The 26,792-nt window shown below is 37.4% G+C and overlaps 1 protein-coding gene across 8 annotated transcripts in view; it reads right to left on the bottom strand.

Annotated features, from left to right (window-relative positions):
- LOC115213412 (pecanex-like protein 1) overlaps positions 1–26,792 on the bottom strand; it is a 113,285-nt gene that overhangs the window by 48,767 nt on the left and 37,726 nt on the right. For 5 of the 8 annotated variants that reach the window (XM_029782365.2, XM_029782367.2, XM_029782368.2 and 2 more), the window contains 2 exons: positions 16,811–17,860; positions 2,907–3,200 (listed from right to left, as the gene is read on the bottom strand). In XM_029782365.2, the coding sequence (XP_029638225.1) occupies positions 2,907–3,200; positions 16,811–17,860 (1,344 nt within the window). The remainder of the gene's footprint in view (positions 1–2,906; positions 3,201–16,810; positions 17,861–26,792) is intronic. The other 3 variants (XM_029782370.2, XM_029782371.2, XM_029782372.2) reach the window with 1 other exon arrangement.

Genomic DNA, 26,792 nt, shown 5'->3' with positions numbered 1-26,792 from the left:
ACTGGCAACGACCTCGCTCGAATTTTTTACACATGCCAACAGCACAGGTACCAGTAAGGCGATGCTGGTAATGATCCCACTTGAATGGTGCCTCCTACACGCCACCGGCACAGAAGCCAGTTAGCCACTCTGGCAACGATCATGCTCAGATAGTGCTCTTAGCACCCTACTAGCACGGGGCACAAGTGCCAGTAATGCGAGGCTGGCAACAACCACGCTCGTATGGTGCTTGTGCCCATCATCAAATTTCACTTTGATTTTGATTTCGGTTTCAATTTCACTTGCCTCAACAGGTCTTCACAAGCAGAAATTAGTGTTCAAAGAAGGAAAAGGTATGCACAGGTGGGCTGGTTACACCCTGGCACAGGCAAACGAGGTTACAATCTCATTTGGCTTGCCAGGTCTTCTCAAGCACAGCATATTTCCAAAGGTCTTGGTCACTAGTCATTTCCTTGCTGAGGCCTAAAGTTCGAAGGTTGTGCTTCACCACTTCATCCCAGGTCTTCCTGGGTCTACCTCTTCCACAGATTCCCTCAACCGCTAGGGTGTGGCTTTTTTCACACAGCTATCCTCATCCATTCTCACTATATGACCATACCAGCGCAGTCGTCTCTCTTGCACACCACATCTGATGCTTCTGAGGTCCAACTTTTCTCTCAAGGTAGTTACACTCTGTTGAGTATGCACACTGACATTACACATCCATTGGATCATACTGGCTTCATTCCTTGCGAGCTTACGCATGTCCTCAGCAGTCACAGCCCATGTTTCACTGCCATGTAGCATGGCTGCTTGTACACATGCGTCATACAGTCTACCTTTTACTCTGAGCGAGAGGCCCTTTGTCACTAGCAGGGGTAAGAGCTCTCTGAACTTTGCCCAAGCTATTCTTATTCTAGCAGCTACACTTTCAGAGCACCCTTCCCTGCTACTGACTTGGTCACCTAGGTAACGGAAGCTATTAACTACTTCTAGTTTTTCTCCCTGGAATGTGGCGGAAGTTGTTCTCTGTGCATTGTCAGTGTTTATTGCACCCGAGCATCTGCCACATACAAAAACTACCTTCCCAGTTAGCCTTCCTTTGATATTGCTGCACCTCTTATGTGTCCATAGCTTACACTGGGTACATCTTATAGAGTTTCTACCTACACCTCTACTACAGATTGAGCAGGGCCATCTACCTGAAGGGATTTGTGGTTTGCCAGCCTTCCTGCTTATTAGGACTTTGGTTTTAGCTACGTTGACTCTAAGGCCCTTTGATTCTAATCCTTGTTGAATGATTGATATTAAAGGATAATTAGCAACAGGAGCAGCAACAATTATCTACTGCTGTTGTTGTTGTTGTTGTTGTTTAACCTGTCATCTCCGATTCACAAGACCAGTTGTACCATTCAGTATTTTCCCTTCTTGCAATAATGCACATTATCTAATGGATTCACACTATTTTTATCTCTTTTGTTACCAACCCGGCTGAAACTGGCTCTGGTCCTGTAGTACAAATGTCTTGTTTACATAAGTTTTGAATTAAAATCTTCCACCAAACCTTATTTACAATTTATGCTCCTAACACTAGCTTAATCATTACTAAGATATTTTACTAAATTCTTTGTTATATGTAAAATTAATTGAAAGAAACACAGAGAATCTTAACAGAAATATGATAACAACAGGGTTAAAATATATAATAGACAAACAATTTGATACCAACCTGGCTCTGTAGTACAAATGTCTTGTTTTCATAAATTATGAATTAAAATCTTCGATAAAACCTGAGTCACAATTTATGTTCCTAACACTATCTGAATGATAACTAAGTTCTTTGTTATATTTAAAATTAATTCAAAGAACCACAGAGAATCTCAAAATACATTACGGTAATAAAAGAGTTGAGAGTGAAGGGTGTGGTTCAAGGGAGATTTAGTTGTTATTTCAGCCTCTCATAATAAAATATGCCCAATATCTATGCCAACTGAGGTATGTAGAATTAAATGACACATCTACAGTATATATAACATTCTCCATAGATCCCAATATCTATGTCAAGTGAGGTGTGTAGAATCAAGTTCACATCCGCAGTATATATAGCATTCTCAACATAGCTACTTCTAACTTGTAAATTAACTCAAATGCTGAAGAGGACATAAAGGAAGATAATCTCAAGAATTCTCCTGACTGGACATCTATTAAAGAAAAGAATATATTGTCTGGACACAAGAGGACAGCTGTAAATTCATGTTCTGCCTCAATAGGTGTCACCAGCATAGCAATAGTCTAATCTTATTATCTGTAGCCAGGGGACTTAGACTAATACAGAAGTGAGTAGAACACATTAAGGGCCTAGATAATTTGCATAATTTAAGCAAAAATGAGCTGAAAGTAAAAACTCAGAGTGGCCAGTGGCATGTATTTGAACAACATAGAGAAATACAGGTCTATCAAATACCATAGATTGGTAAAAAAATTATCTTCACCTCTAGAGGATGTGGTACCAACAACTCTATTGCTAACTAAATACCAACAGTCTACATTATTTACATTTGACGGACATTTGTCCTCATCTTGTTTGTTGTTTACACAATGTTTCGGCTGATATACCATCCTGCCTTCATCAGGTATGTTGGGAAAATTTCGAACCTGGCTTCTCATCCCTAAGGTATTTTTCATTGTTGTTGTTGTCATTGTTATTATTATTATTATTATTAATTATTATTATTATTATTCAGGTCACTGTCTGGAATCGAACTCGGAATCTTGGGGTTAGTAGCCCACGCTCTTAACCACTACGCCATATCCGTCAAATGTAAATAATGTAAACAATATACACAATTCCTCATCTCTTAGATACAGATCTGTACCAACAGTCTGTTTAAAGAACAGAGAAGTCAAAAGAGCAATAGTTTTCTTACCTGATGGACTACTGGATAAATTCTGTGACTGTAGTTGTGGGTCAGCAGACTGCTTCAAGGAGTATTTCTTTGGAATGGCGCCACAGTGCTTCAAATCAAGTTCGTCTTGACTGGGGCTGCTTGGTGATGTGTTGTCGTGTTCCTTAAGCAAGTGATACTGACCGGGCTGTTCGCGGTCTCCAGCTGGGCTTATGTCATCATCAAAGCCGTCACCACCCGTTGCGGCGGGGCTTGTGTCATCATTGGTGATTGTGCTCGTCGACTCAGACACCTCGAGTTGAGAGCGACTCTCACCTGACCAGAGATATGGAGACACATATAGAAACAGATAGACACACGCACACAACTGTACACTCTCACATACACACACACAAAAAAAAAACTATGTGATTGTATGTAAATGTTGGCGTGTAATGGTGTATAAATGTATTTGTGTGTGTGTGTGCATCTACACCCACACACATTTATACACGCAAGGTCTGATCAAAACATTATCAGGAGTGGCTGTATGGTAAGTAGCTTGCTTCCCAACTTCATGGTTTTGGATTCAGTCTCACTGCGTGGCACCTTGAGCAATTGTCTTCTACTATGGCCTCGGGCCAACCAAAGCCTTGTTAGTGGATTTGGTAGACGGAAACTGAAAGAAGCCTGTCGTATATATATATGTATATATATATATGTGTGCGTGTGTTTGTCCCCTCCAACATCGCTTGACAACCAATGCTAGTGTGTTTACGTCCCTGTAACTTAGTGGTTTGGCAAAAGAGACCAATAGAATAAGTATTAGGCTTCCAAAGAATAATTCCTGGGGTCGATTTGCTTGACTAAAGGCAGTGCTCCAGCATGGCCGCAGTCAGAACGACTGACAAAAGTAAAAGAATAAATTCGCCCTTTTGTCTCCTTTGAAGTAACCCCCTTCCAAAGCCACACACTCTATCCAACATTGTTTCCATTGATGGAAGCATTCCTGGAACTTCATTTTGGGGATAGTGAGCAGCCATCTGGTTGCAGTTTCTTGAATTTCTTTGACATCTTGAAATTTTGTTCATTTCAAGTGTGGTTTGATTTTTGGAAAGATTCTTGGCCATAATAACATTCAAGCCATGTCCCTTTCCACACACACACACATGTTTTCTCTGCCATGGTCACTGGTGGAACGTCTGCGGTGTGGTGAGATGATCACAATCCACACACTTTACTTCCAAGCACTGCTCCAAATAACAGAAGTGAGAAAGAGTGTTAGAATTTAGTGTTCAAGGTCATTCTGTGCCGAGCAACTCCATTCTGCATACTTTAGCTCTGTTACCATAGCAACAATTCTGATACTTTTTGATCAGCCCTCATATACACACACACACACAAGTGCACACACACACACACACACAAGTACAAACATGTTTTATTGGTTATAAATGAAGTTTGTAGGTGTATGTACATGCTGGTGTATAAATAGTATACATATATATATATATATATATATATATATATATGTTTGTAAAAACACACACACACAGGAGTTGTCAGTTATATATCTATGGTGATAGTATGCTTCAACTTAATGTGACAGTCCCATAAAAGGGAAGAATGCTACTGTTAACCCTAGGAAATATTGTTTTCTGTTGGATTTGACACATTTCCTGTGTCTTTATGTTTCCAAAGTGGAGACAAGCACCTCTGCCCAGCAAAACCAGCACCCAGAGACTAGTTTCAGAGTCATTGCTCATCAGTCTGGAATAGCATGGTTTGCTAGCGGTCGATGCCTATCCGCCTTTGAAAACATATATTTCAAGTGAATTACATTCACTGATTTTTGAAAATAGAAATAATATATGATGAGCAATGACTCTGAAACTAGTCTCTGATTGCTGGGTGGAGATGCTTGTCTCCACTTTGAAAACATAAGGACACAAGAAATATGTCAAGTCCAACAGGAAACAGAGTTTCCTAAGACTAAGTAACAGTAGCATTCTTCCCTTTCATGGGACTGTCACATTAAGTTGACAACATACTATCACTTTATCGAGCTGCTACTGCATAAATCTCTCTGAGAGATTTAGAAATATCTTATATCTAAGTCTATGGTGTCCATGAATTTCACAGAGGACTCACTTTATTTGATGCCAGAATGTAATACTGTTATGGCCAGACGTACTGACAACTTGTAAGAATTTACATCAGGAGATCAGCAAAACTACCTGCAGATGAAACATCTTACAAGTTGTCTGTTACTCTTGAATTAAAACTATATACATATATATATATATAGTCGTGTACAGAATAGTATATTAATAATAATACTAATGTTAGTCAGAAAAAATGAAGTTATTATTCCTTAGTTTATTTATATACTGGAACAGAAAGTCTTCAAATTTCAAATTCTCCAATAAAAGAAAGTAAAATGAAGCAGAATATTGATGCTATTACATTTAAGAATTTTCATGCAGTGCTTGAGAAAGCTTGTGCCTCTAGGCACAAACATTGCATTTCTTTTTTAAGACTTTCTGTACTTGTATATAAATAAACTAAGGAACAATCCCTTCACTTCTTCTCACTAATCTTATAAGAAACACACATGTGTGTGTGTGTTTGCTAAAGCATTAAATTTGTTTATATATATATATATATATATACACACACACATATATATATACACACAAATTTCACGCTCACTGATTTCTGCTCTTCACATATGTAATGAACTTTCCTATCAAGAACAATCTCCATGTCCGACTGTTGCTCAACTGACCAATGTTTTCACTGAATTATCATGTGGAATGACTGAGTACACCACAGGCACATGCTCTTAATAATTCTCAAATAGAATCAGCCTGACAAAGCTTGACAATGGTGGACATTTGAATTACTGGTATAATCCATCTAACAAGCTACTATGATTTCCTTTTCAAACTTGAAAATCAATACAAATATAGAACTAAAGATCTCATTTTTTAAAAATATTTACATTTGACGGATATTAATCCTCATCTTGTTTATTGTTAATACAACGTTTCAGCTGATATACCCTCCAGCCTTCATCACGTGCCTTGGGGAAATTTTGAACCTGGGTTCTCATTCCTAAGGTATTTTTCGATGTTATTATTATGATTATTATTATTATTCAGGTCACTGCCTGGAATCGAACTCAGAATAATAATAATAATAATAATAATAATAATAATATCGAAAAATACCTTAGGAATGAGAACCCAGGTTCGAAATTTCCCCAAGACACCTGATGAAGGCTGGAGGGTATATCAGCTGAAATGTTGTGTTAACAACAAACAAGATGAGGACAAATATCCATCAAATGTAAATAATGTAAATAATTCCTCATCTCTTACATACAGAACTGTTTTAAAGATCTCATTGTCTCAATCTTCATTTCAGCTTAAAATATAAAATTCATGATCAACCGCACAGCTCCATACTGAGTTGGAATCTTGTTGATAAGGTTGTAGTTTGGATTCCCAGACCAGACAGGGTGTCATGTGCTTGAACAAAAAATTTCATTTCATACTGCTCCAGTCTACTAAGCTAAAAATAAACGCTAGCGAAAACTGGAGGACGGAGGAGTAAACCTAGTGAGAGACTGGCGTACCATCCATGGGGAAATCTTTCACTCACACTTATATGAAAACTGAAACCTTCACTAGCTTAATGTGCCTAAGCCTCTCCACTGAAGCCTCAGGCTAGCCAAAGATTTGTGTGAAGATGTAGTAAATGGAAGTGCAGTCATAGGATTGCAGTTTCAATTCCCAGACCGGGCGTTGTGAGAGTTTATTGAACGAAAACACCTAAAGCTCTGCGAGGCTTCGGTAGGGGGGGGGCAAGCCTGCTGTAATCTTTCATCACGACTTTCTCTTACTCTTTCTTCCTTTTTCTTTTCTACCTGTATTTCAAAGGGCCAGTCTTGTCACACTCTATGTCACGCTGAATCTCCCCCGAGAACTACGTTAAGGGTACACGTGTGTGTGTGGAGTGCTCAGCCACTTGCACGTTAATTTCACGAGCAGGCTGTTCCATTGACCGGATCAACTGGAACCCTCACCATCATAACTGACAGAGTGCCACGATGAGTAGATGGAAACTGAAAGAACCCCATCATGTGCACGTGTGTGTGTGTGTGTGCGTGCTTGTGTCTTGACATCATATGGCAGTTATTAACGAGTATCACTGTCATACAACCAGTATCATTGATTTCAAATATTCTGTCCTAACACAGCTGCAGGGAAATATTACCTTGCTTGGAAACAGGTTAAGGGTTGGCGACAGGAAAGGCATCCAGCTGTAGTAAATCTGCTTCGGAGAAACTGACTTATGCAAGCATGGAAAAGTGAGGAGGAACAGAGGAAGATATAAACACACACAAATACACACAGTACATATACACAAACCAAAACTCTGTTCACAGTCTCAGTAAATATTAAATAATAATGGTGTCAAAGGTGGCAGGTTACATACTGAAAACTCACAAATTAAAAACATTTAAAAGACAAACAAAAATTTAAGAAATTTGTTATTTGTTCATGTTATTGTTTTATTTTTTTATTTTTTTTTTTTTTTTTTGGTTACTACTTAGCCCTAGGCCTACTCTGAACATGGAGACCTATGACTGAGGATATTCCAACCCATAACAATTTCTAGCAAGTCAATCAACAGCATAGGGGCCTCCCCTCGTTGGTTCAATGTAAATTTAGCTATTGTAATTATGAGGGATATTGCTGCTGAGTACACTGTTTTTGCTGTTGTTACATGTACAATCTAACAACAATAATTCAAGAAAGCCATGGTGACTCTCCAGTAAGAACTGATACATCAATCTGTCAGACAGAAGTCTGGTTCTGGCAGTCCAGTTGAGTTTTTAGAGAGATGATGGTGAGAAATGGAGGGAGGGAGAGATAGAAAGAGAGAAAGGGAAGGAGAGGGAAAGAGATGAGGCAGTGATAGAGCAAGAGAGACATACAAACACATAAAGAACATCAGAAACATAGCATGTATTAATATATACATATATATACACTAACCTTTAAAGGTATTTTCTAATATGCTGGCCATTGATAAAATTTTTTTGGAGAAGAAGTTTTTTCGAAAAAAGTTTTATCCTACATTAGATATATATACACACATATATTATATATAAATATATGTATATACAAGCATATGTACACATTCACATATACACACATACATACACGTATAATTGGGTGACCTCCTTCAGTCATGACTGACTATGGGATTGCACCAAGAAAGTTACCCTCTGAGGCACAAGTGCGAGCAAGGTTGTTTATGAAAGAGCAGCCTTGTCTTTTCATGCCACCGATGTTATCCAAGAGAAAGGCAAAGGGGTCGATACAGCTTGGCACCAGTGACCTCACAACTCATTTCTACAGCTGAGTGAACTGGAGCAACATGAAATAAAGAGTCTTGCTCAAAAACACAACACGCATAATTTGAAAATACAATCCATCAAATTCATTCTCAGCCAGGGCCAACTCCCTTTTTGAATCCTTGTTTTTATCACGTACTGCATTATTTAATGTGGCCTTTCCTTTTTAAGCAGGGTGTGAGAAAGATGCAACACAATTCAAACTCAGAACACAAAGGAATGTAACTTAATTCAGTCTGGAGCACTACAACTCTACCATTTCTGCCAAACTCAATCAACAAGCTGTGACCATTCCTACAGACTGTCTTAAGATTTGGACCCTGTTATATAAACATTAGAATATTCAAATCTTACTGAGTGGCTGTATTGGTCAGGCTATATAATTTGTGTGATGTGAGGAAGGTTTGCCAAGAGACCAAGTAGAGGTTGCCTCAAACTATCCCAGTTTCTCTAAAGGGTCGTTAAGATAATAGTAACTCCTTAATTAAGCACAAAGCTATAAAAAACATTGGAAGAAGGTTTATTCATACATTTCCCGCATCCTAGTTTTCAATTAAGTGTGTGTGTGTGTGTGTGTGATTTGAGAAAGATTTGTTTGCTATTTCTAGCAAGTCAGGTGATGTAGCAGGTCTCCTCATTGGCTCATTTGACATGCAGGTAGTAACATTTAGTGATGGTCAGTCATGAATAGAACGAACAAGGGGTGCAGTGAGAGTAGGAAGATATTTTCACGGCCAGTGATGAGAAGAGACAAGTCAAGTGACCACCCAGAATGAAAAATGGAGAAGGCTATTAATACAATGTTCGTATAATTGCTTGGCCTACACAATAGGAGACCACATATACATACATATATATATATATATATATCTATAAAAATATATACATACATGTATGTGTGTATAGTGAGAGAGAGAGAGAGAGAGTAATGGCCCTTGTCCAAACAGTTTACTACACTAGTTGACATCTTGCCAGTGGCTGTTACTGTTGCCATGACAACAACAAAGATTTACATATATATAGGTATATATATATATATATATATATATATATATATACACACACACACACAATTAATAAGAAGAATGACCACTAAAGTGGCTTCCTGATATGCTAAAGATAGATGTCAAATTGCTTTACCATTCCTTTTATTAATTGTAATGTAATTTTTAAATCTTCGGATTTTTATTTTGAATATGCTAGACCACTGGTTTAAATTGATGTCAATTGATTGATATCAATTTCTACCCTCATTAGATTATTTATTTATATATATATATATATATATATATATATATATAGAGAGAGAGAGAGAGAGAAACAGAGAGTTAAAACAATTTTTATTTGTGAAGAGAAGTGAAGGTGGTTGTGTAAAACAAAATTAGAGATTTTGAAATTTTTATCATTGATGACATAAATGGTGGTGTGGTGGTAGTAGTAGTAGCAACGATAGTGGTGATTATGGTGGTGACAATGAAACTAATGGTAGTGATGATAATGATGATGATGATAATGGTACTTATACCTATAACAATGATGAAGGTGATGGTGATGACAATCATGAACAGAAAATTGCAAATACAAAGCTTGAAATCATATAAAAATCTGAAATCATCTGCAAAGAATGCTATATATATTACGGAGATGTACTTGCATAGCAAGTGACCTGATCTGAGATCGTGTGCTGGAACAAAAACAATTGCAGTATGGAAAGTGTTTATAAGCCATTTAAGAAACACAAAAACTGTTAGATTCACTTCGATATTTAAATTTAATTTGCCAAAATATTTCCATCACTTTGAGACTGCGACCTGTTCACTGACAAAATTCCGTGCTGCATCTCAGTGAACAGGTCGCGGTCTCAAAGTGACAAAAATATTTTGGCAAATTAAATTTAAATGTTGAAGTGAATCTAACGGTTTCTGTGTGTTTCTTAAATGGCTTATAAACACCCTTCCACACTGCAATTGCTATATATATATATATATATATATATATATATATACACATACATATCAAAAGATTTTTTTTGTTGTCTTGCAAAGTACTCGGTGACCCTGGTAGTGCAGGTGCCACTTAAAAAGCATGCAGTCCGCACTGCAAAGTGGTTGGCGTTTGGAAAGGCATCCAGCTGTAAAAACCTTACCAAAACTGACCTCACCTTTGCTTGTGCCATGTAAAAAGCACTAAGTCCACTCTGCTCAGTGGTTGATGTTAGGAAGGGCATCCAGCTGTAAAAATCCTTCCAAAACAATCACAGAAGTCTGGTGCAGGCTTCTGCCTGGCCAGCTCCTATCAAACTGTCCCACCCATGCCAGCATGGAAAGTGGATGTTAAACGCCAATGATGATGATTATATATATATATATATCGTAATAGCTCAAAGTTATTATGTGGGCGTATAGGACATATTTATCTGATCAGATGTGCCAAGGCCTCTATGCTATAAATTAATATGTCAGGAGCATCCCATGAAATGGATGTATCCAATGTAACCAGGAAACCTTAAGTCATGTGAAGCTGAGTTGAACTTAATCAAAAATATTTAACTCTTACTGGACATGCTGAATGCTACTTTAGTTTGTTCACTCACACACACATAATATATTGTTTCTGTTTTCAAGATGGTAGTTGAAAATCGAACAGGGTGGGAGGTTGTGGTTTATGGGTGAGGGCAGCAAAAGAGATGACAACCAAATAGAAACAACATTTTTTGAAATGTAACAATATTTAAAGCAGAGTCAATGAGAGAAAGACTGACAATGCCTGCATGACAACAAGAATGATCTTTTAATTTAAACAGACAGGTGTGCCGCCTGACTGGCTCCCGTGCTAGTGGCACGTAAAAAGCACCATTCGAGCGTGGTCAATGCCAGTACTGCCTGATTAGCTCCCATGCTGGTGGCATGTAAAAAGCACCATTCAAGTGTGGCTGATGCCAGTGCTATCTGACTGGCTCCTGTACCGGTGGCACATAAAAAGCACCATTCAAGCGTGGCCAATGCCAGTGCCACCTGACTGACGCCCGTGCCAGTGGTACGTAAAAAGCACCCACTACACTCTTGGAGTGGTTGGCGTTAGGAAGAGCATCCAGCTGTAGAAAAACTGCCAGATCAGATTGGAGCCTGGTGCATCCTCTTGGCTTGCCAGTCCTCAGTCAAACTGTCCAACCCATGCTGGCATGAAAAGCAGACGTTAAACGATGGTGATGATGATGAGACAGGTAGAGAATAAGGAATATTGTGTTATCGTCATACTGAAAACTTGGTCTAAATGTTCGCAACAAAACAAGCTTAGCTGGAAACACTGAAATACTGAAAAACCAGATGATGACACCAAACAGTACAAGGGACCAGGTCTTAAAAGCATTAACAAGAACAGTTTGACAGGCTTCCACACAGTTTCTGCTTATCCAATTTCACTGATGATGCTTGGATCAGCAACTTATGGTTATTGTAAAAGATACTTTTTTGTGAGATAAGAATGAACAACAGGATAAAAGTATGCTAGGCCTTGCAGGCATCAGTTGAAAATATTGCATCACAAAATGAAGAAAGTAGATTTGCAGGAACATACCTCAACAGTAAATAATAATGATGATGATGATGATAATAATGACCCTTTATACTACAGGCACAAGGCCCGAATTTTGGGGGAGGGTACCAGTCAATTAGATCGATCTCAGTACGCAACTGGTACTTAATTTACTGACCCCGAAAGGATGAAAGGCAAAGTCGACCTCAGTGGAATTTGAACTCGGAACATAAAGACAGACGAAATACCTATTTCTTTACTACCCACAAGGGGCTAAACACAGAGGGGACAAACAAGGACAGACAAACGGATTAAGTCGATTACATCGACCCCAGTGCATAACTGATACTTAATTTATCGACCCCGAAAGGATGAAAAGCAAAGTCGACCTCGGCGGAATTTGAACTCAGAACGAAGCGGCAGATGAAATACCGTTAAGCATTTCGCCCGGCATGCTAACGTTTCTGCCAGCTCGCCACCTTAATAATAATAATAACAATAATAGTTACTAATATAGGAAAAAGGCCAGAAATTTGAGAGAAGGCATTAGTCGATAACACTGACTTAACTGGTACTTTATTAATTTCAGTGGGATTTGAACTCAGAACAGAGAGAGTCACAAGGGATTATGTTCAACACTAACAACTGTGCAAATACGCCGCCTAAACAACTGTAAGAATAATAAATAAAAGCTTTAGCAGAAAATCACTAATTTGGGAGAGGAAGGAATTTATGAAATTAATCAACAACCGTATATAACGAGCACTAATTTTATTAACGAAGAGGACAAAATAAGTTGACTCTGGTAGGGTTTGAACCCACAATGGTAACAGAGAAAATATAAGAGGTCTCACTGTTAACTGTATCAGAGTAGCACATTAGCAATATGAGAGTCAATGAATATATAAAGAGGATGAAAGCTACACCAGTATAACACTGGTACTTATTTCATTGACAGCAGAGTCAGCCTCAACATAATTTGGGAGGTAAGTGAACACTGCTAGATCCTTAAATATCTCTTTTCTAACAACAGCAGCAAACTATTCAATCTGCAAGAAATAGCAATCAATTCTCCCTTGTATCACATCCTGCTGTCTTACAAAACCAAAAGAAACATTAAACAATATAGTTCTAGAAACACAGACAGGATGGTCTTAGTGAGAAAGCATTTAGCTAATGAGGCCCAGCTTAAACAGGGACATACTCAGGGCCAAACAATATCAACTTCAGACTCAAATGTTAATGAAAGAATCACTTGATTTGCAGGAAATAGCAGCCAAATCACACCCTGTTACCTTTAAATAATGGACATAGTACACAAAGTAGTCCTCGACATACTCTGAAGGCCCCATCTTTAAGAGGTGGAAGGGGAAGTTATGGCATTCAAACCTTTCTTTGAACACTACTGGTATAAATTATGGAACTACAACTGGGAGAAAGCTGTGGCTTCCATGCCTTTCCAAGTGTATTAGACTGAAACAAAGCCAGATTGGTAAGAAGTCACTTTTTCATTGGTTTAATAACGATTCAAATTAACCAGATACAAAAGCAGAGGGGGAAACACAACTAATATAATAGACCCACATATATTACTGGTAATATATTTTTATTACAGATGTAGGGGGAGGGGTTAAATGTTTCATCAATAACATTTTTATTTCACTAGAACAAAAGTATAGAGCATTCAAGGCACACATCCACAGCTAATCCCTCATACACACAGCAAAAAAATATGTACGTGTGTGTGTGTGTGTGTAATAACACACACACACACGCATATGTGTATTGTACTTTGAGAGGGAGGGCTATTTCACCAACAAAAACACAAGTACTGGTTGTATTTTCTTTGTATTATGAGCCAACCAATTGACTGACAATAATAAAAAGAAGTGAAATACAACCACCATTAATGTTTTTATTGGCAAAATGACCCTCCCAAACAACATCTGTTTCAACACTTAATTTTATATAAAGGATCTTAACGAAAATGTATATATATCAGAAACTATTTTTAGTTCATGTCACAAGATCAACAAATATGTGCAATGTTTTTTTGTCTTTGATTTCTATGTTGCTTCAATCAGCCATTGGCTGTGAGAAAGACATAAGGACACAAGATGCTGTAGGCCCCACTTAACACATTCACATTTTCCCCTGTTTCCTCACTAATGGTTATTTCCAACAATATAAATACATGCAAAAAAAACCTTAGGCAGGTCAGTGACATCAACACCCCAGCCTTTTATTTCATCCTAATTTCCATAAACCCTAATGTGATATGCACCCTTGACAGCTAAACTATGGAGAGCCGTGGACATAGTCTCATTCTTAGATTGTATCTTTTCTATTTACTTTCATAACAGAAGTATCTTTTATGCCCAGAAATTACAGATTGCCACTACTTACAGTCATAGTGAAGGCTGCTCCAAGCAAGCCCACCACACCACATCATCCAAACTGCTACTGTTAGCTTCTTTTCTTATTTCTTTACTACCCACAAGGGGCTCAACATAGAGGGGACAAACAAGGACAGACAAAGGGATTAAGTCGATCATATCGACCCCAGTGCATAACTGGTACTTAATTTATCGACCCCAAAAGGATGAAAGGCAAAGTCAACCTCGGCAGAATTTGAACGTAAAGACAGATGAAATACTGCTAAGCATTTCGCCTGGCGTGCTAATGTTTCTGCCAGCTCGCCGCCTTTTCTTACACACTTAGCTATTATACTTAACATTTCATCTAGCAACTTCTGATGATCTCTATGGCTCTCCTTCCCTCTTAACTGAACTGTTGTGTATAATTAAAACACTATTCTAGTCCATAGAGCCTAACAACTGACAAATACATCCAGCCACTGGTAGCCTAGAACAACAGACTGTCTACATGCATCATGGATAAAGTCTCATGCCCAGCAGACATAAAATACGACTTAGTAGTGACATCTTATCCCACCAAGAACTGCTGTAGAAACCCAAAGACACAGCAAATATATTCCTCAGAGGGCTGCAATAATTCCAGATACGGACCAAGCGATCGTGGCTGTTGCCAGCCTCCCCTGGCACCTGTGCTGGTGGCACGTAAAAAGCACCCACTACACTCACGGAGTGGTTGGCGTTAGGAAGAGCATCCAGCTGTAGAAACACTGCTAGATCAGGCTGGAGAGTGGTGCGGCCTCCTGGCTTCCCAGACCCCAGTCGAACTGTCCAACCCATGCTAGTATGGAAAACGGACGTTAAACGATGATGATGACATTTAACAGTAAAACTGTGTAAAAACAGAGATAAGAACTCTGTATGCTGCAGCACAAGTAACTAATCCAGAGGAGCAATAATTCTGGCTAATGACTAATACAAGATAGAGACAACTCTTTAACACTCTTGTGCTAAAGAAGAGACATTCAGCCTTCAGTGTTGGTTCCACTTCTTGACAGTACATCAGTGGAATGGAATGGGAAATGTGTACTTCACAAGATGTCTAAAAGGGAGGTAATTCCGAGTAAGAATAACAGTGGGATTCTTTAATCCTTCCCACATTGGACAATCTCTTTTGTGTTGACGGCATGTTAAAATTAACCTAATACAGTCTGTGAAGTGATTGGTGGTAGAAAGGACATCCAGTCATAGAAAGCATGAGGAAAATAGAAAAATTCAAGCAAGACATAGATGTCACAATGCATCAAAAAGAGGGAAAATAACTATAAATAAGACCTGATACTAGGTAGGAAGAACATTTGTGTCTGGTGAGCTGGAGATAAAATGGCACAGACTCCATGTTGTAAGACATACACAACATCAAAGTTGGATAGGTTTCTCAGTTGTTGTGTTTGAAGATAATGCAAAACAAGAGATGCAGATTTATCTAATATATACCAGGTATGGAAAACAAAAAACAAAACAAAACAAAATAAGGGCTTTAAATGATGGTGATATGTGGGTGTAGGTAGGGGAGTATATGCATGCATATATATATATATATATATATATATATATATATATATATACACACACACACATATTCATACCTATACATTTATGCAATACATACATATATATACACATACACATTCATGCATATACATTCATACAATATATATATATGCACACGCATACATTCATGATGATGATATATATATATAAAAATACACATCTCAACGCTTCTAAAAAAGCAAACTTTGTTTATGTATATCATAATTTCACATATAACATCTATAAAAGCTAAATTTCTAACTTCAAAAATTGCAGAAGAATTTGTTAGTTGGCAGTTTAGCTTAAAGGTAACACACTTGACCGGTAATCACAGAGATGTGAGTTTGAGTCTCATGGCTGGCCGCTAACAAATTTTTCTGCAATATAAGAATGTTCTATCCTATTTACGCTATTCAGCATTATTCTGTGTTTGAGAATAAAATATTTACATATCTGTAGGTATATATATATATATATATATAAACGCACACACATCCATACATATACATTTATACATTACATACTCATATATACATATATATATAAATATATATATATTTCTTTACTACCTACAAGGGGTTAAACATAGGAGTAAGTCGATTACATCGACCCCAGTGCGAAACTGGTACTTAATTTATCGACCCCGAAAGGATGAAAGGCAAAGTCGACCTCAGCGGAATTTGAACTCAGAACGTAACAGCAGACGAAATACGGCTACGCATTTCGCCCGGTGTGCTAACGTGTCTGCCAGCTTGCCGCCTGTGTGCATATATATATAAAATATATATATACACACACACACCAACATATATTCTGTTTTAGAGGGTGTACACCATGTCCTTGTATCCTAAGAAGTGGCTAAATAGGTTAGTGACAGCAAGAACATCCAACTACAAAACACTGCCTCAAAAACCCCACCCAACCTACATCAGCATGAAAAAGCAGACATAAAACAACAACGATGACATGTATGCAAGCCCCAACATCCCACTAGTATGAAAAGCTATGATGATTACCTGAACTCACGGACTCACTGTCTGTACTAAACAACCAGTCAAGGCCAACTACACTACTCTGTTGGGAATTGCTAGTTTCCACTTTCTTTTCATCGGATCCCTGCAAGAGACGCATGAAACGGAAGACACCAGAATCTCTGCTCTTTGAAGATGGTGGGACACCAGATGTCACTGCTGCTCCTGTCGTAGTTGCAATTGTCGTTGCAACTGTTGTCGTAGCAACTGTACCATTTATGATTTGTGTGGTCTCAGCAATAGTACGGCCAGACCCCAGACGCTGGCCATAACTGACAGCGCCAGAGAAAGTTCGTTTATTATGCCGGATGTCTTTAAGGCCGTTGAAAATATCCCCAACATTCCTGTCTAGTGGTCCCTTGCAGCTCGCTGACTGTGGCATGTGTAATGAAATTGGATAATGCTGACCCATGGCAGGGGGGAAGGATGTCCTTTGGGATGGCCTGGCTTTGATCTCTGCTAGATACATGTTTTTCTTTTCAGTGCTGGTTGCTGGTGATCTCTTGTTGATCCATTTCCAAATCTTACGATCCAGTGACCGGGAACTCGATGTGTTACGGTGGTGAAATGTGCTGTCATCTGTGTTTGTATCGTCTGAATCAACATCCATACTCTCAACATTGGCCTGACGGCACAAAAGCCGTTTTGGTTTGTCGTGTTCCAAACTACTAGAATGACTTGCAGACATTCGGGAGTTGCTGCTGTCCTTACTGTCGAGAGCCAGCACTCTGGGCCTTTGACGAGAAGCAATGGCACAATCAAGCGAGCGCTGTAGCTGATGGTGTGACTGTGACCCACTGTGGTTGCCTCCTGCTACAGCTTGACCGTACCAGCTCTCCAGCGAGCTCTTTGTTCTACGAACAGCTTTCCGCCTCTTCATACGTGGCTCCGGAGAGAGTTCACTGTCTGCATCGACGCGGTGAGAACCATCCGGGGGTGTGGTGGTGTTCGACAAGGAGCTGCTTTTGCTCAGCTGCTGTTCAACATACACTTTGGTTGTGATTTGATGGGGGAAGTTGGCTGACAGCTCATCATCTGCAACAAAAAGAAAGTCAACAATTACTGAACAGGTTGCCCCCCCTCCATCCATCAAACCCCACGTATCAAGATACACGGACAAAGAATATATATTTATGAATGGGTGACCGCGCATGTATGAGTGTACCATATATGTGGTGAGACATAGACACACATATATACAAAAATACATGTATATATGCATATACATATATATACATACATACATACATACATACATACACACATATATATATATATATATATATATATATATACATACACACACACACACTTCTGATTATATTTGTATGTGTTTACATGCACACACAGAAACACACACGCTTCCATATATACATGCATATGGTTATGTGGGCATAGATATGTGTAAGAGCATATAAATAAAATTTACACTCACACACATATACATACAATCACAAACATAATATGCACATGCGTATATAAGCGTGTGTGTGCACATACATGCACATGTAATATGGGTACAGATTCAATGAGGAAAACGTATCCACATATATATGCACACACAAGTATTTACATATACGCACGTATCAATATGATATGCACATATGCCTATATACTCACACACGTATATATATACACCCAAACGAATATACATTCCTGTACCTCATGCACACACAGCATGTGGGGAGTCGGATGGAGGTCAGATAACACAGAAATAGTTTATAATTGACAAAAAAAAGGTTCATTAATTTACCTCTTCATTCTTTTTTTATCTATGTGTATAACTACAAATATATGTCTGTTGTATATATATATATATATATATATAATATATATATATATATATATATATATATATATATATATATAAGTCCCTCTCCCCCTCTATACATATATGTTTCAATTTAGAGATATATAACTATTAGCAACTTAATACAATAAAGTGTCCCCTGAAGATCTGTTGCAGTTGAGCCCTTGGAAAAGCTACTGAAGGGCTCCAACCGACCATAATGGTGAAATGCGCATACAAACTATTATATAAACTTGTGTTTATTCTTATTTCTCATACACACACATATTTCAATCCCTGTGAGTGCACACATATGTGTGTGTGTATATATTCAATGGTTAGGACCCCACATTGTGATGACACACACATGCATGGGGAGAGACAGTGCAGGCATAGCTGTGTGCTGAACAAGCTCGCTTCACAACCATGTAACTCTGGGTTCAATCCCAATCTGCATCACATCATCAACAAGTCTCTCTAATCAGAGTAAGTCTAGGTGAGAAGAATTCGGAAGACAGGAAATATCCAAAAGTCCATCAAATATACATACATACATACATGTATCTGTATGCTTTTATACACTGTGTACCCATATCAGTTTTAATTTAAAAGCCAAAGTCTTTTAAAAAACTCTAATTATCAGTGCTGTGCCAAAACGCTAAACATAGCAGTCCAATAAATTTAGATAAAGTAAGAACAAAATGATTGGCATGATGAACTAAATCTTAGAAGGTGGTACCCTAGAATGGCTGCAGTTCCATGACTGAAGCCACGAAAAGAATAGAACATATATGGTAGAGAATAGTCTTCCATACATTAGATAATATCTCAAGAGCCCCTAACACAATAAATGCACTCAGAACACTTTGCAAGAATGGTTGGTGATAATGAATATAATACAGGTCAAAATTAAACTGTTAAATCAAGTTGCAGGGTACTCTTTCAAGAACGTAATATCTCCAATTAGGAACTGGCATGAGGTAAGAAATGGATTCATAAGTCCTCTTCAGTTGGGCCAATGTCTCTAGTGCTGGTAGCATGATAAGACATATCTAAGACATACAGAACACCAAAGTTGGATCACTTTTTCTCAGTTACTATGCAAGTAAAATAAAATGGACCAAGATGACCCAGTCTATCCATGCCAGTATGGAAAAAACAGATATAAAATAATGATGATATATGTTGTTGATCTCACTGACTAATGACTACAACTATTATTATTAATAATTACTACAGCTGCTATTAATACTATCTTCTCTAAATATACACATGGTGATCACTGATGTAATATGAAGAGAGAAGAGAAGAATATGGACCTAGCTGTATATTCTTGTGGGTTCCATAAGATTAAATTTAAAGATTCTTCATTACTGAAGGAAAATAATAACGAGAAACTATTTCACTGACATCAGTTAATTAGCAGCAAATATATATAGTAAACAGATAAATGATAATAATAATTAGTATTAGTTGTTATATGTATTTGGGACTTCACATTTACCAAGGCACAAGAAACGAGAAGTTAAGACACTGGTGCTTTTCTCAAAGCAATGTAAATGAAGGAATTCTAAAACTAAATCCTAGTTTTAACATAAACTTACTGCTGTAACACGGCACCCACCACCACTAATAATAATAATAACAATAATAATAATAATAATAATAATAATAATAATAATAATAATAAGCTTTGCACGTGGAAAAAAAAACATGTAAAAAAACAAACAACACAAAAAAAAAATCAGTATAGAAAACAAAGTAAATGAGAAGAAAGCTAATAGCACTGGTAAGAAGGATTGCAGTGAAAAGATCTTCTCAAAAGGATTGTTAACAGCAAGAATGGAGGCAGCAGTGGGAGCAGCAGTAAACATCGGAAGTTTCAGTAACAAAAACAAAACAAAAAAATAGAAAAACGTAAGCATAAACAAACATAATGTCAAGGATACCCACCTCAGCAACAAACCCCCTTTTGTAAGGGTTAAGCACAGCAGTATAAACAAGCTACTAAAACAAAAACACTACACATCTTTGTAGGTTAACACGGGAGAACATGAAATCAAGGGCTTAGCATGTATCAGTCTACAAACAAAACAAACATGACCAGCAGTGGTAGGGGGCCAATGAATTAATAACCATTTTACAGAAGTCTTTCTAAGAGTATAAAAGAGATTTTAGGTTTTTGCAACAAATTATAACTTCTCAGTGAAATTAGAGTAAATTTAACAATAGTTGTAAAAATATATTTTGAAATTTGCAAATTAATTGACATGGAGAAAAAAGTTAGACGTAAAGGATGTGCTTGTGTTTGTAATGTATTTCTAGTACCCCTCTTTTGTTAGTGCTCCTCCTTTGGTTTGTTATTGATTAAACCACCCCCAGGTCAAAGCTCATGAAATAGACATATGATCAAAGATACTATGGCCATGGTTATCCTGTTACAGTGTATGAAGAACTACGTTCTTGAAAGTGTCCTTCCTTTTGGGGACCTGTCTTGCTATTTCCAGCAGATCATATGAATATATAAAGGTTCCTCATTGAAGCCTCCAGGTGAAGAGAAAGCACTCAGTTTCACAGGTGTTCATTATGTGATCGGTTAATAACCAGCAGCTATGTGTGGCATATGAGTGTAGAATGTTCTGACACTGTCGACTCCCAGCAGCCTCGAGTCAGCTGGATTAGGGCTCACCTGAGGTTCAACACCAACATCAGTCACTTATATTTCATCAATCAGTAGATATAGGTTGCAAAGAAGACAAGCTACCAGAGTCTGACAAGTTCTAGACAGACACTATCACCCAACCCTGGCAGTGACACTTGAGACAAATCTATGAATCATTTTAAGCTTCCCTGCCTAATTACAACAAGGCTTTGGAAACTGACTATATTGTTGCCAGCCAACATCTAACAACTAGTGAAACAATCTTGTATGGAGAAATGTTCTCTCTCTAGAATTGTTTATAAGAAAATTTCTTTTAGATGAAGACATAGTTGTTGATTTAGCATACAGCCAATATAAGCCAGAGGTGAAAGAAATTTGTGATGGTCTGCATTGGTGAAACACATTTGGTAAAGTTTAGCAAATTAGAAAATGTATGTATGTAGGTGGGAAGAGAAGATCACAGAGATTTCAAGCCAAGCCCTTCTTGGAAATAACTTTTAAAATGTATATGATCAGTACTAAAGCTTTTATGATCAATCCTAAAACATGTGATCAGCACTAAATTATATATGATCAGTACTAAAATTATATATGATCAGGACTACCATAAATATTTTTAAAGAATGCTTTCACTCTCTCTGGTAAAGGTTTGTGTTTTTTCTGAAGTCATTGTATAATTATCTTCCTATGGCATCAAATTTGGAATTCAAGATATATATATCAGCCAGCATAACACTTTCCAAGACCAAATTTGAAGGTAGAGGTTTTACAGGCAAAATCTCTTATTAGTAACAATGCTAAATTTAAATGAGGATATCAACTGTAGTTAGTGAACAATTAAACGATAGTGCCATTATTCACAGTCACCAAATATTGGTTACAAACAATTGTTTCAAGCCCAAAGAAATAAAACATTCAGAAAAAAGCATTTATTGCAAGAGTAAAAAAAAGGTGCATAAGAAGATGAAGAAGAGTGAGAATAAAAAAGAAAAAAAGATTTAAGAAGGTAAAAAATAGGAAAAAGAAGCATTTTTGAAGAAAAGCAAGTTGCCATGACAACATCTAAATCTACAAATTTCTTCTAAGGCTAAAACACCAAACAACACAAGCAAAACATTGAAAATATTTCTGAGTGTAGAATTTATATATATGATGCATGAGGCATAACATGTTCATACTGTGGAAAGTAGACATTGATGTAGTGATGTGTGACTGTCAGTAACTGTTGACAGGAAACGTTTGATGCTGGTTTAAAATTTATTGCTCAACTCTAATAGCTTTCAGGTTCCTGACACTTCTTCAGACTTAGCAGGCTCCTAGTTACCCCGACACAGAATAAACTATTGCATAGGGCACTGCATTCAGAATAGCACATCTGATTGCTCCAAAGACACATGGACAACAGCTTTGTAATGACCCCAGGCCATAGAGATCCATGATGCCCTCAATGCCCTGCCTAACAAGCTTGATATCAACTTTCCAACAATGAGAGGTTCCCTATCCCTAAGCCCGCACGACTTCACCACATGTTTCCCTACAAGGTGAGCCAAAATCCAGTTGTACAAGAAAGAACCGAAGAAGGACATCTTTCTCAACATACCCCACAGCCACAAAGGCTGAAATACGTTGAAGCAAACCACAAACTTTCTTGCTTCATGAATAGGTGTAGGTAAACCCTGTATATGTTGTTTCCCTACAGAGGGAAGCCCCATACAGTCAAAAAAGAACTTCAAAGGAGATACTGCCTATTAGGGACCACGTTTTGTTAAATAAATGTCCACCAAAAGAGAAAGACAAATAAACAAACAACACGACACTGGCTTCAGACTAGCTTACAGTGGCAGAGTCAGAAAGGATACAAAGACAAAGAAATTGGATTTACATCATTTTGCTGCCATATAATTGTAAGGAGATGGAAAACCAATGAAGGAGTGTCCAAAGAAGTTGATGCTCATGTCCAGAATAACTGCCTTTGACTATTTGCTAAGAGAATATTTGTCATCTGCCACAACAACATAGAAGAAACAAGCCATCTAAGCATCTGATCACTATGTTCAAAAACCCAATACTGTCGATAGGTTGACTTGTTCAATGTAGGGCACAACCCCCATCTCTTCCTAACTCCTCCCATAGAACCACATTCCTACTTGGCCCCCTAAACTCCTTTTTCTTTCTTTCCCACCACCTTGCCACCTTCTCTATTTTTACCCCCATTCTTTCTTATTTCTCTTTTTTTCCTGATGAAGGATGAGTATCCAAAAAGTCAAGACACCCTTCCTTTCAAGCATTAAATGCATTTGTTGAAACTTGTCTCAAGGATGGTACAAATGGCAGTTTGTATCATCAGTGCAGAATTTCAACACTGACTACATAAGTGCAATATTTCAGTGCAATGTAATAAGTCAGAAGTATATAGAAACAAAGGTGTTAGCCAGACACACAGAGGTTATAAAACTCCAGCTGCAGAGACCCACTTTATGACTCCATCTTAAACTAGACACTTGTTAGTATATATGAGGGTGAGTCAAAAAGTAATGCCATTTTGTTTAGGACAAGTATAATTACCAACACAGGAACATGTATCATACATCAAAATGAAGCTGGTCCTCTGTGGATCACATCCCTTCTTCTCAACATAGTCACCGTTTCTCTCAGTAGCAATGTTCCACCTTCGAATGAAAGCATGTATCCCTGCCCAGTAAAATCCTGTTGACTGTTCTTTGAGCCACTTCTTCACTACAGTTTTCAGTTCCTCATCACTGGACTATCATCTTTTCAGTGCCACAAAAGAGGGTTTGAGAGGCAAGCATTATTCTAGTGGTGAAGAAGTGGCTTAAAGAATAGTCAACAGAATTTTACGGGGCAGGGATACATGCTCTCATTCAAAGGTGGAACATTGCTATTGAGAGAAACAGTAACTATGTTGAGAAGAAAGGATGTGATCCACAGAAGACCAGTTTCATTTTGATGTATAATACAGGTTCCTGTGTTGGTAATTACACCTGTCCTAAGCAAAATGGCATTACTTTTTGACTCACCCTCATATCATTTCCAAACTATAAAAAGATATTTATTCTGGTATTCCCCATCCCCAATTTAGCAATTTATTTATGAGAACAAAATTAAAACCAGCTGATGAAGGGTTTTAGACAAAAGCCCTTATAGTTGCATTAAAAATAATCTTAAACCAACAAAAATAGATTCCAGTTAACAGTTGTTGACATTTTATTGTTTATTTTTACTAGTCTGTGGTAAGTCACATAAATTACACACACATAAATATACACACACAGACACACATATATACATAAATGTTTGTGTGTGTGTGTGTGCATGTGTATGTATATATGTATGTATATATATTCATAACAGCAAAGAAAGGTGATGCTAAGTAAGCAATAATTTAGAACAGAAACATATTTTAAAAGAAACTAAATTATTTTCTAAGCATCAATATTTGTCTTGGATAATAATGGAGAGAGAGCTTTGAGGGACTTCCTTAACTGCAATAGCAACTATTAGGAAATATGAATAAACAAAGAAAACAGAAGACTATTTGTCTCTCTCTAATAGTGAGTTATAAGTGAGGGGGAACTTGAGAGAACAATATTAAAGTGATGGACATAGACAAGAGAATACTGGCAAAACAAGCAAAAATACTACACATGCATCATCATCATCATTATTATTATCATTATTTCTAATACAGAGAAGGAAAAGTCAGTTAAAATTACTACAGTATTTTACTGGTAATTATTCTGTTAACGATGAAATGTGAAGTCGACTTTGGCAGGATTTGAACTCAGAATGTAAGAAAATACTGTATGGCATTTCTGGGGTTTTTTTTTTTGCGCCCCAAGATTTGGTTTTTATAGGGGAGGAAAAAGGAATTGATACAACATCCTTACAAAAAGGCGTTTAATGTTGTGGATAAAATGAATTTTATTTTATTGACATCAAAAAGATGGAAAATAAAAAAAATATAAATAAAATCCCTGGTAGGATTTGAACACAGAACACAAAGCACAGCAGGATATAAAAGCCACATAAATACTCCACCAATGCTGAGAAGCCAATATGATTTTTGATAAAATGATAGCATTAATAATTGCTCAGTTCAGTAGAAGAGTCACTAATCTATAAAAGAGAGAATGTGGATAGAGGGGAGAAGAGGAATCAACTGATGAATCAAACCCCAGATATTTTGCTGTTGTTTATTTCATCCATCATGTGAAAGTGGACCTTAGCAGTATTTGAACTTAGAATGGAAAGGGACAAGAGTAATTAGTGAAAAGAATAATAATGAGGAGGAGGAGGAGGATAATGATAACCTCTAAAATTAGTGAAACCACATTTTTTTTTCTTTTGTTGGTGGGGTGGGGTACAATCAACTCCAGTGGTATTTTATTTCATTGGCCCCTGGAAGGATAAAAGGCAATATCAATACTTATTTCTTTATTACCCACAAGGAGCTAAACACAGAGGGGACAAACAAGGACAGACATAGGTATTAAGTCGATTACATCGACCCCAATGCGTAACTGGTACTTAATTTATCGACCCCGAAAGGATGAAAGGCAAAGTCGACCTTGGCGGAATTTGAACTCACAACGTAACGCAGACGAAATACCGCTAAGCATTTCGCCTGGCGTGCTAACGTTTCTGCCAGCTCGCCGCCTTAGGCAATATCAATACTGATTTCAAACACAGACATAGGGTCAAATTTGAATGGGGAGGATAAAATAGGTTAGAATGACACCCCATAATGATATTATATATAATGAGATTAATATTTATAGAGAAACGCAGGGAAAGTGAAGAAAAGATGATGTGTGTTACTTGACAAGGGACAGGAGACTGTGCGAAATGGACATACGGTTAAATTAATCCAAGATAATTTAGTTCTAATATTTGTTCAATGCCAGTTTATTTGACAGTGTACAGAGTTTCTGAGAGGGATGTGGGCGAGAACATGGGTAGAAAATATTGTTGATCAGAAATGTACAGGTGAAAAACCAGGTAAATTGACACAATAAATAATCCACAAAGAATGGACAGCACCTAAGCAACTGAATATCAAAGTAGTCTGAATTTACTTTAATTTCAGTTGCAGTGTACTAAGTGACCTCTATTTAAACTTACAGGGAAATGAGGACAGAGAAAGAGGGTGGGGTTAACAGTAGCAAGAGAAGGATTTGTAGGAAAAGTCATTGGTGATATAAACAATATAAGAGACCACTAAGTGGATCCCTTGTATGCTAAAAATAGATGTCAAACCGTCACAAAATCTGTGTTCTCAAATTAGCAAGACACTAATTTTTATGAGCTACACAAATGAAAAGAAAAAGAAATAAACAGTACTGTGTTTATTTCTTTTCATTTGTCTAACTCGTAAATATCTAGCGTCTTGCTAATTTGAGAACACAGATTTCATGGTAAGACAGTTTGACACCTATTTTTAGCATACAAAGGATCCACTTAGTGGTCTCTCATATTGTTTATATTTAAATAGAATT

The sequence above is a fragment of the Octopus sinensis genome, linkage group LG6, assembly GCF_006345805.1.
Source record: "Octopus sinensis linkage group LG6, ASM634580v1, whole genome shotgun sequence".
Classification (NCBI taxonomy): Eukaryota; Metazoa; Mollusca; class Cephalopoda; order Octopoda; family Octopodidae; genus Octopus; species Octopus sinensis.
Note: the sequence above shows the minus strand (reverse complement) of the source record. Positions and strands in the feature narration are given on the sequence as shown.